The sequence below is a fragment of the Aythya marila genome (genome assembly GCF_965140915.1).
Source record: "Aythya marila genome assembly, chromosome: Z".
Taxonomy (NCBI): Eukaryota; Metazoa; Chordata; class Aves; order Anseriformes; family Anatidae; genus Aythya; species Aythya marila.
In genome coordinates this window covers 34,792,269-34,805,814 of record NC_139080.1, presented here as the reverse complement: position 1 = coordinate 34,805,814, position 13,546 = coordinate 34,792,269, and the positions used below count along the sequence as shown (strand labels likewise).

The window sequence follows — 13,546 nt, the reverse complement described above, 5'->3', positions numbered from 1 at the left end:
TTCTGTAGCACATGTAGGTAGTGGCATAAAGTTCTTGCTCTATTGTTTGGTAATAGTAAGATGGGGTAAAAATGATGTATTGATGATTTTAAGAAGGTAGACTACAAAATTACATGTAGTAGAGCAACATTTTGAGAACTCCCAGCTGCGCATCTGTATGCAAAAACTTTATTTTGGGGTATTATCACAAAATACTTAGTACCACATGCAAGGTTTGTGCTTGTGTGTATTAATAAATGCACACACATATATTTCCAAAATTTTAATATGTATATATATTTCCTTATATATATTATTTTGCCTTATGAAATAAAAAAAACATGTAATTCATACCCCATTTTATACTGCAGTTTTTTACAGATAGTGAAGTGTTTGTTTTAGTTGATGTATTCTATGAAGAAAAATACTATAAACTCCATGGTTTCAGTACTTTGAGTCCCTGGCAGCTAATAGACTCTGAGCCTCTTATACAGCGTATTCAGCTAATCTGCAAAGGAGGACTTAGCCCAGCAAAGAAACAGAAAGCCACCTTTCAAAAAGTAAAAGCCCAATTGTTTTACAGAAAAATTGCCTTTTAATGAAAGTTAGACTTGAGTCTTTAAAATACCTAAATAAAAATAAGCGAAAGAGTTGACATCTTTAAAAAATAAACATTCCAAGGATCTGTCTTCCTTTCATCTGCTGAAGTTTTCTGTCTTCAAAACTGTGCTTGTGGTGTGGCTCGTTGATTGAAAAAACATGTTGAGGAAACTGGAGAGGATCTAGCAAAGGGCTAGCAGGATAGCTAGAAAACTAATACATATGACTCCTGAGATTGCAAGCTGAGCTTGTTTCAGTTCGTCAAAAAAGACTTAGGGGATTAATCTAATAGTGGTTTGTAGCTATTGAGGGGAAGTTGCAAAGATAGAGATGGTCTTATCCATAGTGGCAGATGGTAAAACAAGAGGCGGTTACCATAAGTTGAAGCTTAGGAGGTTCAAACTGGTCATTAGGAAAAAGTACATTGAATGACTAGTAGAGTACCAGAGGAGTGGGCAGACTTCATTTTCCTGAAGCTTTCAAAACCCAGCTGGTACCAAAACCCAGCTGGTACCCAGGTTTCACTCCAGTTTCCCCTTTCCAATAGTTGCTTTGATGGTGTGAGAATTTTTTTTAGATGTTGTGAAAGCCGGGCTGATTCAATGTAGCCTTTTATGCAGGACTGAGCACATGGGTACTGGCCTTTCACAGATGCAGATCGTTGTATCTCTGGATCAGTTAGTAATTTTATAAGGATGTCCCTACCTCTTATGTTAAGTGAAAGCAGAGCTGAAAGAGTATTTATGTCAAGGCTTAATTAGCTAAATTAAACAGATATGCCAGTGGACTATAAATGGGTGTATAATTAAGTGCAAATGTTTGTGTAACCCAGTTTGTATATTTTCTGGGACTTGCTGCAAATCCCTTGTGGAGGTGGACAAGTAGCACTGTGGGGAAAATACTGATTGTATTTACTAGGTTATGTCCCTAACTCTATTTTCTTGCTGTATTCTTCTGTCCTTACACAAACTCATGTAGGTGTCTCAGACAGCATTTAATTTTGTCTTTTAATTTAAATTTTGGTTAAAATGCACAAGACTTGTATGTTTGCCATAGGTCTAAAGATAGTATGTACCATGCCCTTGGATACAGCACTATTTTAGTTATGCAAGCGGCTATGACCTTTGAACAACAGGATATACAAATGGGAATTTCTACAATGAAAGAAGCTTTGCAAACCTGCCAAAGGTAAACTTGAGAAATTTACATTTTTGAGGTACTTCTTTTTGAGGTTCCTCATTTATGATTACTTTTTTTTGCTATGCATCATGTTAAATTGTAATGTCGTAATTTCATTGATGGAGCCCTGCCCTTTTCAGTATGCAGAAGAGAGTAAACAGATGATAAGCAAATGTTTAATATTTGTAATGAATTACTTTCTGGCATGTAAAATGCATTCCTTTTCTAAATGTAGAGTTGTGTATTCGGCTTCTGCATAAGGCTGAGGTGTTTGTAAATAGCAGTGAATATGTTTTTATAATGGCATACCTTAAGATAAACCATCACCTTGTAATATGAATAATTGAGATTTGTTAAAACTAAGATGTGTGACTGATATGGGATGTCCAGTGCAAAATTCCATGTCTGACATAAATACATCAATATTTTATGACTTTTTATGTTCTCATTTTTGTTGAAAACGTAGCTCCTTGGTTTTCATTGTAATTCTGAGACCAGGTTTGAGAACAAATGGAAGAATAACTTGACTTCAAATTTTTATTGTGGCTTGCCCAGCATCATAAAGAACTCTGCAGCAGTTTTGTTAATGTGTGTGACTTTTTCTCAAAAGTCTTGTTTTAAAAGCTAGAGGTCCAATGAGAAACTGTTTAGCATGTGATTCATTCCCCAGCAGTGTTCTTGCATGTGAGCTGAGTTAGGTGGGAACCCCATGGCTGGAACCGGGGAATGGTATGCTCTTGTATACTTAGCATAGATTAAATGCATACTTGAAAGGTAGTTTAAGGTTGCATAGGCTTCTGGGCCTGTCAGCGGCCACGATTAGACTAAAAAAATCATAGCTATTGACCTTCCTAAGAATGTCTACAATTTGTGGTTGGAAATAGTTAAGAATTATAAATTAGTTCAAGTTCTTGTTGAAATGTCACTTATGCTACATGGGTTTCTTTTCTTCCATGTATGACTGATTCAGATTCAGGAAAAGAAACACAGTGGTAGAGTCCTTGTCCAATCTAGTTTCTAAACAGTCAGTGGATCAGTTGAGTGAAGGTAAGTGGTTTATAATACAATTAAAATAACAAAATGAAAAAAGCTCAAGAACACCCAGCCAACGCACACTAATATGCTTAACTCTTTAATTTGACTTTAGTGTCTTACAGTTAAAACAAGAAGCAACCCCCTCCCCCCCTCAAAACCCTGCATGTTCCATCTTCAAATATTGTGGAGTCCTTTGGGAGCAATGTTGATTAGTGTGGACCAATCACTTATGTGTCCTTTTCAATGCATAGTTTCATGAAATGGTGTATACAGGCTTATTTGTTAGACTGAGCATGCATGATGAAGTAAGAGAGCAATGTGTTTGACAACCAGTTACAGGACTGAGGAGAGTTTTGTTTTTGTTTTTTTTTTTTTAGCTTAAGACAATTGCCAAAAGGTTTAAGAATCATTAGTGCTGTGGAATAAGTCCTTATCCTTAGTTGTATTTGAATCTGAATATATTAACAAGTTTTGTGCTTGTCTGTTTTGCCTTAAGGTGTTTTGGGAAATGGTATCAGTACATTGTTCATGGCTCTGAAAATGCTGATCTACTATTTCCGATTCAGGCAGAATCAAGTATGCATTTTTTTCTAACCTGACACAAAAGAACCCTCTTTAATACTGGACACATCAAACTCACCATGTGTGCATTGTACATACAGCAGCCTTATGCATGTGGCTGGTCTTGCAGCATGCAGTTACTCTCACTGCAGAGTAACTTGTGTCATGTGTGTTAAGTCAAATGGTCTTTAGTGGTGCATGAGGACAGAAAGTCTGCCTGGGCCTTTCAGATTGCTTAGCATGACTCAGTAAAAACATGTTCGTAACATTCTACTGGACTTAGGAAACAGCTGAGCTGTTGTGAATGTTACTGTTCATCTGTAGAAGTTTTCTAAGATAGTGTTTGAGGAACTGGTTGCTTTAGGCTCAGTTTTAAACGTAGTGTCAATGCAAAGTGCAGGAAATCATCCATCAGAATGGTAAGTGGCTTTTGCGTAAGGCTGAAGACAGCTCTGGCAAGATCAAGGGTTTTGTCTGAGGAGAGGTGAAACAGAAAACTATTTTTAGCTAGCTTCTCAATTACTAGTTCTGATGGGATCTGTTTGTTACTGCTGCTATCCAGCAGTTATCAAAAGAGCAACAGCAGAATCCTACTTTTTTTCTTGGCAGCATTTTATTAGTTCCATTGAGCTTGAGAATATTAACAACAGCAATGTTGACAGTAGATAACTTTTCTTTCTTGTATAGAGGAAATGCATGCTGAAATCTGCTATGCTGAATGTTTACTGCAGAAAGCAGCTCTCACCTTTGTACAGGTAAAATCAACTGTTAATTTTGTATCTTTGTGTAACAGTTTAATGGAAGGATGTTCATGCTTTTAGAACATCATCCCCACAATAGATATGTTGTTTAAAAACCAAACTTCTTCCTCTTTGAATGAATATTACTTCATGACAGTGATTGAAAGTACAGCAAATGCTATGCTATCCAGCAAAACTCTTGCTTTTTGTTTTGTTTCTTTGAATAACCAAAGATGTTATTGTTACCCAGGAATGAAAAACTGAAGGTATCATACAGATGGTAGATTTAAATTAATGGCATCACTTCTAGAATAGTCTAGGACTTCAAAAAGACATTCAAATACGAGGAAATGTATGACAAAATGTCATTTTAAAATGCAGTTGTTTTTTTTTTTTTTCTTCATTTCACAAAAATAATAGAATGTTTCCAACTTACAATATTATACCTGATATGTGCTTGTCTTTAATTTAGTACCACTCTCTCTGCCCCTTTGAAATATCGTCATGAACAATATAGTAATGAATTATTATAAAACGGGCATGCCTTAGCATTGCTGAGGTAATCTTACGGTTCACATAAGGGTGTGCATTTTGCTGCTGTCTTACGCTTCTTGTTTAGCTTGTGTTTGAGAGACTTAATGTTAGTGATCTAAAAATTGGTTAGAAAACAGTTGTTGTTTCCTCATACTTTCATTGCTTGTGTGTTGTTGTTCAACAAATGTTTAATTAACGTATTTTAGATAATTCCTTCAGATATAAGTTATGAAGAAGAAGTAAAGCACAGAGACATATTAAGATCAGATGGGCCTGAAAGGTTAATTTGGCTCAGCTTTATAAACCACTTAATACAATACTTAGGCCAGAAGTGTCAGGAAATGTTAGTGGAATGCCAGTCTTATAACTGCCTTTCTCTTTTCCTAATAAAACAAGAGCAAACCACTTGTTGGTTGTTTATTTGCTTCTTGATTTTGTTTTTTAATTATTAAAGAATTTTTAAATACGTGTCTTCAATTATGGGACTGTATGAAATGAAATACCTTTAAGGGAAGTGTATCCTTTCTCTAGAGCAGCATCTGCCTGTCCATCATTTCAGTTCCACTGCAGTTTGCTGTAATACCCTACTCTGATGATTGCTGCCATACACCATATTTTTCATCCTTGATTGGCCTTGATTCATTTGAGGATGATGATGATAATGAAAATGTAGTCAGTCAGAAAGAGGTAGCAAGAATGCTTGTACTAAAACATCTGCATTTGCTTGTCCAGTCTTACAGACAGAACAGTTGAGGTTTTTCAAAATGATGATCCATTTATGGAAGCCAATGTTTCCTTCAGTTCCAGATTCTGATGCCCTTCTAAAACTTTTCTTTTCTTTTTTTCTTTTTCATGTCATACATGCTGTACTTGAGTATTTATTTGGGATTTTTGAAATGCCAGTACACATTCCCCTTCTGTGTTAATTCTAAGAGAAAAAAAATTCTCCTGCTTAATTGTTAACCATCTTGCTATTCAGGAACTTATTTTTGATGGCTAATAGATTGTGGTTTTGATTTTCTAGAGGTGAATAAATACATGTTGGATAGTACGTGTAGTTGCTGTTATTAGCAATGGGAATTAATCTGTTTAGGGGATTTTTCGGTATATCTTCTGCCAGGTCTCAGGCTTGCTTGTGTGTGTCAGAAACGGCTTTCCAAAATTTTTTGTAAAGATTCCTACAGCACCATCTGGTGGAGAGTTTTCTGTTTTTCACTTAAATGCATTAGAAGTCTAGTTAATAGTAATGGTAGCTCTGACCACTCTGCTTCTTTTTAGGTTGTAAAACTTGTCACATGCAACAGAAGAATGTTTCCCTAACAACTTAATGCATTTTCTAACTTAGGCTTAGAGATTATTCTAATAACTGAAATGCATTTTTAAAATTTCCAATGTCTTTTTAAGTTCTAAATCAATTAAAATGTAGCTTGAAGTTTATGTCTGTTTATATGCAATAGCTAAAAACATATTTTGTATAATTAATATTTTTTGTTTCAGGATGAAAATATGATCAACTTTATCAAAGGCGGCCTCAAAATTAGGACGAGTTATCAAATATACAAGTAAGTCCTTAGAAAACACTGAGGTTTAATGTTTGTATAAGGATGTGCATTAATGCCTCCAAATTTTATATATAAATAAATAAATAAATAAATAATATTACATTAAATTATATATATAATATTACATTAAATAATACATTTTTATTATATTATATTATATTATATTATATTATATTATATTATATTATATTATATTATATTATATTATATTAAAATAATACAATGATTATACTTCGTATAATTTCTAAGTCATGTTTCCCATCTCCTCCCTTTTTCTTATATCAAAAGGGAATGTCATCAGGTGCTACAGATGACTCAGGGGAACAAAAGCAAAAATGAAACTTATCACCAATTTGAAGGAGGAGTAAAACTGGGAATCGGAGCATTCAATTTGGTATGATTCTTTCAGACTGTATAAAGTTGATTGTAGTAATTCTGTAGGATTCTTTGCAAATAGGATACTGTAATCCTATTTTAAAAATGTTTATAAAATGTTTTAGAAACAGAGATGCATGTTTTGTAGCTTTTATGCAACATGAAAAGTGTAGTGGCTTTTTGCATGCATGCCTTCTAGGGTCTTTCTACTAATTTATTTTAAATAATGTTTAATTTTATTTGACTAATTTATTTATGTATTTCTTGAGAGGAAAAGCTGCTACATGCTATGTGTATTATGACTTTTTAAGATTCTTCTACAGTTGGTTACAGGATCCTCGAGTGAACATTTTTATGGTAACCCACGTATACTGTTCTATGGCTTCAGTGGCATACTGTAGATTGGCACTGTGAATTAATGTAGATCATGAACAAGTTTGGGAGAATAAGCAGTAAGTTACTGGATTGTACAAGAGACAACTGGATACATCTGCTAGTGTTTTTATTTACAGTTTACTACATTGTCTTTTAGCATATGCCATGACAGCAGTGAGAATTGATTTTTGCTGGTATTGTAATTTCTGTATCATTCCAGACTGGAGCTGGCCAGTTCTGTGTATGGTCAGAAGAACTCAGGTTTACCTGCACCGCTCAGTCTCTAAAACCCAAGCAGCTGGTAGATGTCTCTGTACACAAGTGCTCAGACTTATTCTTTGTGAATTTTCCTCAGCAGGAAGCCTAACAGCAAAAGTCTGTTCTAGGCAGTGACTAGAGTGACTAGAGCTTACAAAAACTAACCTTGAAATAGACCTTCCAGTAATGTTTTCTGAAAAGATGGTTGTGATCTTTAAAAGTTTTCTGTTGTGTTGAATGTGAAGATTGCAGCTACAAGAGCAGAAAGTGCATGTAAAGGAGGGTAACAATAGCTAATACTTCTAAAAGAATAGCTTTCTGGTCTGCTAATTCCATGCCTCTAAAGAAGGAACAAGTAGAATTTTGTATACCATTGTATCATTCAACTGGGAGTCAAGGAAGATAACAATTGTGGATTGTAAGTGCTACCAAAATAGATAATACTTTCTTCTGATTCCACATGGCTCAAATTTTTTGAACAATTCTGATCAGATCTGAACAATTCCTCACAGAAGGATCATTATCTGAAAAAACACAGATGGACTTTTTCTTGCTGTTTCTATGCTGGCTGATCATAAAGAGTCTGAGTTTTCCTTAAGCTGCAAACTGATTGCATATTGTTGATCATGCATGTCTATTTTTGAGTTCTTTTGTGTTTTACTTTTTCACTGATGTGTAGTGGCATTTGATATAGTAGTTTTTGGTTGAAGCTTATAGTGGTTTTACACTTTTTTTGAATGCATATATTTTTGTTTGAAATGTATTACAGATGCTGTCATTGTTACCAGGAAGGATCCTCCGACTTTTAGAATTTATTGGATTTTCTGGCAATAGGGTATGGGATTTGGTATTTTATTTGCTTTTTCAAATTAGACTTTTCTCAGGTAATGATTGGGTGTGTTTATTGTTACATATTTCACACTAAATGTATAATGATCTACATAGCTGATTAATATTTTAGTGTTATTAAAAAGTTAAGTAGGCTAGATTATGCAGGCAAGAAAGCATATTTGATATTTGACTCTTGAGCAAGCAGAGGAGATGGCCAGTATGCTTCAGAGATGGTTCCCTTCCTGTTTCCCCTTTCTGAATTCCTCCTCTCCCCTTCTCCCTTCTCCCATCCCCTTTCCCATTGTTCTATATTTTGCAACCCTTTACAACCCTTTTGCCGCCTACAAAAAACAAAAAAAACCCAAAAAAACCCCACAGAATTATATGTAACTAAATTTCAAGTTATTAGTGAACCAAAGAGTCACCTTATGGTCTTACTGCTTGTAGGTTGTCCACAAGTACATTTTGTTTATATAAAATTAGACTTCAATAGAGTCCTTTTCGTTCTGTTTATTCCAGTAAAAATTCTAGTTCACTGAGCTTCATGATGAAGCTCTTTGACAATACACGTTAGTGCCCTGACTGAAAAGGTGATAAAAGCTGAAAGGAAAGCTGAACAATTTTGTAGTAACACCACATTTTTTGCATGGTGCTTGAATTCTCGTGTAACTCGACAAGTTGCTATACAGTAAAACTTTTTTTTTTTTTAATCAAAACTGTTACAATCTGTTTCTGAAGAGCAACTGCTCTTAAGAAGGGAACCTCTGAACTCGTCTTGACAATCCTCAAATAGTCAAGCTGTAATTTAATGGGAATAAACTGGAATAGATAGGAAAATCTTTCTTATGTAAGAACAGAATAAATTCCCATGAATCTTTTTCAATAATCAGAAATTGAATTGTAATTTATGAAAACACTGTATAGAAGTTGATGTGTTAGTAGAGCTAATATTTTGACCGGAACCTCAAAATAGTGGCTGACTTGACAGGAGAAAATTAAGGATTACCAGTGATTTCTCCAAAGGAGGACTCTTGCCTAGAAGTAGCACTGAAGAAGCTGAGAGAGTTCCCTACCAAATATAAAGACGTTATTCTAAAAGGATCATATCCAGAAAGTAGTGGAGAAAAGATTTAGACCCGTGTGGCTGCATGGTCTGTGACCATGCAAAGCAATTAAATGCATGGGTAATTTTATTCAGCATTGACTTAGTCTACTCCTTGCTGAGTGCTGTCAGCTGTGTCAGAACTGTTTTGGTAGAACATTGTGTTGGATCTGAGATAATGAAATGCTGAATTATGAAATATTTGTATTTAAAAGGATAAAACATTCAGGTGAGCTAGAAATGATTAAGAGTACCATAGTATTATACTCATAATTAATTCTTCATGTGTTTGTATTTTTTCTTAGGAGTTAGGCCTCCATCAACTACAGGAAGGTGCATCTGGCAGCAGTTTGAGGGCCATTCTGTGTACTTTCACCCTGCTGGTTTATCATACTTACGTCTCTTTAATCCTTGGTGAGTCCCACTGTGTTCAGTCATGCTACGCATTTTGAAAGATATTCTGCTTTTTGAACTGAATTTAGAAACTGTGGCTAGTACTTTTGTAAGAGGAGTTTGCTGTGTACTTTGTTACGATCTGAAAGTCATGCCTCTAACAGAGCTATAATTGCAAAACCAGCAAGGTAGATACTGTTCTATTGACAATCTATTTCATTTGAAGGGCTATCCTAACATGCAACAGCAAAATATCAGAAAACACTTCTCAAATGTGAGGAAACAATTGCTTTTGCCACATGAACGTTACTATTAATTCTGTATGCATCTTTGACATACATGTTTATGTTCTTTAGTTTCAAAGTATTTCAGTCCTTGTACCTTAGGCTCATCAGGAAATTAGGGATAACTTCGTTTCTTTCAGGTTCACCCCTACTTTGTAACTGAGCTCAAAATTAGTAAAGGGGGCAGCTGAAGAATGTTTTCATAACTTGATAGAGCAATTACAGGAACTTGAAAATGGAAAAGGAATTTATAATGGAACAGTTTAAAGAATATTAATGTATTTTAACCTTTGTCTACTTACAGGCATTTATTATCTTAAAAACTATTATTTCTTGCAGGACAAGAAATGATTTTTATAGAAACATAAAAACAGAAATATTATTTGATCATATTGAGTAGAGGTGGTCGTTCTTTAATTTATTCAAGCCATAAATAGGATTTTGAAACCACAATCTTAATCTGTTACACTTTTTTTTTATTTATTTAAAGTAGACTAAGGTTGGTTTATTGTGATTTCTAGGTACAGGGGACACCAACCTTGAGGAAGCAGACAGTCTTCTCGAACCCTACCTCCAGAAGTTTCCAAATGTGTGTATTCTCAATACATTTTGTAATAGTAATGTATTTCCTTAAGCTTAAAGTAGTAACTAAGTACTTTTTTTCTCCTTTCCTTTCAAGGGTTCCATTATTCTCTTTTATGCTGCCAGAATAGATATACTGAAAGGAAATTTTGAAAAGGTAAATCAATTGTTTTCTTTTTAAGATTTTTATTTGTACAGTGTTCAGCTTGGGGTGAAAAAATATGTATGTTTCATCTTGGTAACTATTTAGTTGGACTGATAATTATGCTTATTTTCCTGTTTGTGTTTAGTGTTAATATTGATTCCAGCTTTTATTCTAAGATAAGCTGAGAGAGAAGATTATTTCATTTTTCTAGTCAAGAGTGTTCTCTGCTTGGGTGCTACAAAGGAATTTGTTCTGTAATTAAATGTGGCTCTGTCATAGAGATTTAACCTGTAATTGAACCAATTTTCATTATTCTTACTTTTCTAAATCCTAGGCACAGTTAACGTTCCAGGAATGCATAGCAGCCCAGCAAGAATGGAAGCAGATTCATCATCTCTGTTACTGGGAACTAATGTGGTGCTACACATTCCAGCAGAACTGGCTTCAAGCGTATCGGTATGCAGACCTCCTCAGCAAAGAGAACAGGTGGTCTAAGGTAAATGAGCAGGCAGATATTACTGTGTTATACCAGTAGCCGCTCCACAGTTAAATATGCATTTCAGTGTGTGGAATCAGTGGAATTTTTCCTTTCTTATGAACTCAAAAGCAAAGGGACAATGGAACCAAATGGTATATTGTGTAGACAAGGGGGAATTTTTCTTATGGTACCATTACGAGAAATGCTTCAGTCTTGGGGTGCTTATCAGAATTAAGAGAAAGAAAAGGGAGAGGAAAGCGGTTAACTTGCAGTTGTAATTTCTAATATTTGCTAATAAAACTTGGCAGAAGAAACTGTGTGTGTTTGTTAATTATAAAAAGACAAAAGAAAGCATAGTCAGCAGATGCTTTGTGACATGAAATAAAAGGCTGCTGGAGACATGCAGGGTAATCTACCTTCTCCTTGTAAAAACTGTTCTCACAGTATGACCCCAGCACAACATACAATGTGCATCCTTTGTCTGTTCTTTTCTATGTTGTTCTTTTATGCTTAGTGGAAAAGGGAATATGGCCAGTTTTTGAAAAAAGAGGAAGAGAATAGTATATTCAGTGTGAAGTGTAAATGTCTTGAACAGAGTTATAAAAGTTTCTTTTCTTTTCTGAAAAGTCCAGTTACTGAATTTTCCTTGATTCAATTCTCAGATATATTTTTGTTTGCTTGTTTGTTTGTTTTGTTTGTTTGTTTTTAGCTTATCTCTGCACATAACAGATCAGATGACATTTCTGGACTTCAGAATACTTTTATCTGCCATTAACCTAACTTTTTTATCAGTTATTTAGATAGTATATTGTCATATTCTTTGCAGAAAAGACCTTTAATATTGACTAACTTATTAAGAATATTAGCAAATATACTGAAAATAAAATTATAAATTATGTGAAAAAAGAGATGCGTAGCTAAACTTCAGTAGTTCCACTTGCATGAGAACTACTGGAAACACTTCACTGTAACAATTGGGGTAAGATATTTCAGTCCTTATTGTATTGATTGAACACAACAAATTAGATGCAGTAAAATATGAATTTTTTGTTTGAAACAGGCAATATATGTATTCCAGAAAGCAGCAATTTTATGTATGCTTCCAGAGGAAGATTTGAAAAAGACTGGCGAGGACATTGTGTCTTTGTTCAGGTAAACATTTATAGAATAACTAAAAATGCAGTTGTCATGTCCCATCCCCATTCCTGCCCTGCAAATATTTTTGACTTAAATATCTTTGTCTTGTATCATTTACTCCCTACTTAAAACCAGCACCTTTTCAGCTTTTCTCATTATTTTTTAGCATCACATTGTTTAAAACACTGCTTTTATTAGCAACATATATCCTGCATATGCAGGCTGTGTGGTGTGGAGAACGTAATATTTTACTAACTGAAATAAGAGCAAATATTTCATATTTTACTAATATTAAGGAAATTATGTATTTAGGCAATCACTAAGTATTTAGGAAATACTTAATATTTTACTAAATGAAATAAGAGGAAAAACTACATAAAGTGAACTGTCATATCCATTTTTGTCTCCTTTTAGACAAGTGGAAGGTCTAAAACAGAGAATTGCGGGAAAATCTATCCCAACAGAGAAGTTTGCAGTAAGGAAAGCGCGGCGCTATTCATGTTCTCAACCAGTGAAGTTGATATTACCTGCCTTGGTACTTACACTTGCTTTCTTTTTGTCCTTTTTGAGGGACAAACGGGGAAAAATGACTATGATTTCTTACATAGTGAAAGAATATTATCGTTGGGTACTATGTGTCCAATAGTTGCATTTTTATTTATTTTTTATTTTTAAAGAATTATTGGCATTCATGCAAACGGAATAGCCTTGGGATTTTTGTAAAATGGAGTTAAGGGCTGAGTAATGCTATCAACTAGCAGTACAAAACCAAGGCCAGATTTTCTATGTGAAAATTCAAACCCATAGAGCATAATTTGTTGTTAGTACATGGGGCTGAAAGTCATCTTCGGATCTACATTGGTTTCTATCATGTGTAAGCACATGCTATTTACTGTGACAGGTTCTCAGTCATTATCCCACAGATTCACTAGGAAATTGACAACAACTTCAGTTCTTTCTATATCATCATCTGTTCTTCTGGTGAAAATGAAAAGCATTTTTTTTGTGTTGAATCTGAGTAAAAGGTATAGAAGTTGATACTATACAAATTCTGTTCTAATTTCATATGCTTTTCACTTCAGAAGGCATTAGTAGTGCACAACCTGTTTGCATGTACACCATAATGATACTTCATATACACTTATGCTGAGATTTTGGAATATGGGTAATATAGCAACTACTGGAAGTGGAAAAAAAAAAAACACATTTGAGAAGGAATTTCTTACGTTAAAGCTCATAGAAAGAGAAGTCCAAAGAAAGTTTATCCAACAGTTTAAAATTTGGTGGTTCATGTATTTGATTTTGTTTACTCATTTATGTTTAAAGACCTAAGTAATAAGGTTGTCCTGGGCTTCTACAGCACAGTGCTATTCAGGTGTGAATATGTATTTTTGGT

The 13,546-nt window shown here is 34.4% G+C and overlaps 1 protein-coding gene across 1 annotated transcript in view; it reads left to right on the top strand.

Annotated features, from left to right (window-relative positions):
• The window catches only part of TTC39B (tetratricopeptide repeat domain 39B), an 80,945-nt gene that overhangs the window by 51,243 nt on the left and 16,156 nt on the right, over positions 1 to 13,546 (top strand). The window contains exons 4-15 of the mRNA XM_082783867.1: positions 1,636 to 1,767; positions 2,729 to 2,805; positions 4,042 to 4,109; positions 6,126 to 6,190; positions 6,479 to 6,584; positions 7,968 to 8,033; positions 9,437 to 9,545; positions 10,330 to 10,397; positions 10,488 to 10,547; positions 10,870 to 11,031; positions 12,074 to 12,165; positions 12,565 to 12,685. Coding sequence (XP_082639993.1) covers positions 1,636 to 1,767; positions 2,729 to 2,805; positions 4,042 to 4,109; positions 6,126 to 6,190; positions 6,479 to 6,584; positions 7,968 to 8,033; positions 9,437 to 9,545; positions 10,330 to 10,397; positions 10,488 to 10,547; positions 10,870 to 11,031; positions 12,074 to 12,165; positions 12,565 to 12,685 — 1,126 coding nt within the window. The remainder of the gene's footprint in view (positions 1 to 1,635; positions 1,768 to 2,728; positions 2,806 to 4,041; positions 4,110 to 6,125; positions 6,191 to 6,478; positions 6,585 to 7,967; positions 8,034 to 9,436; positions 9,546 to 10,329; positions 10,398 to 10,487; positions 10,548 to 10,869; positions 11,032 to 12,073; positions 12,166 to 12,564; positions 12,686 to 13,546) is intronic.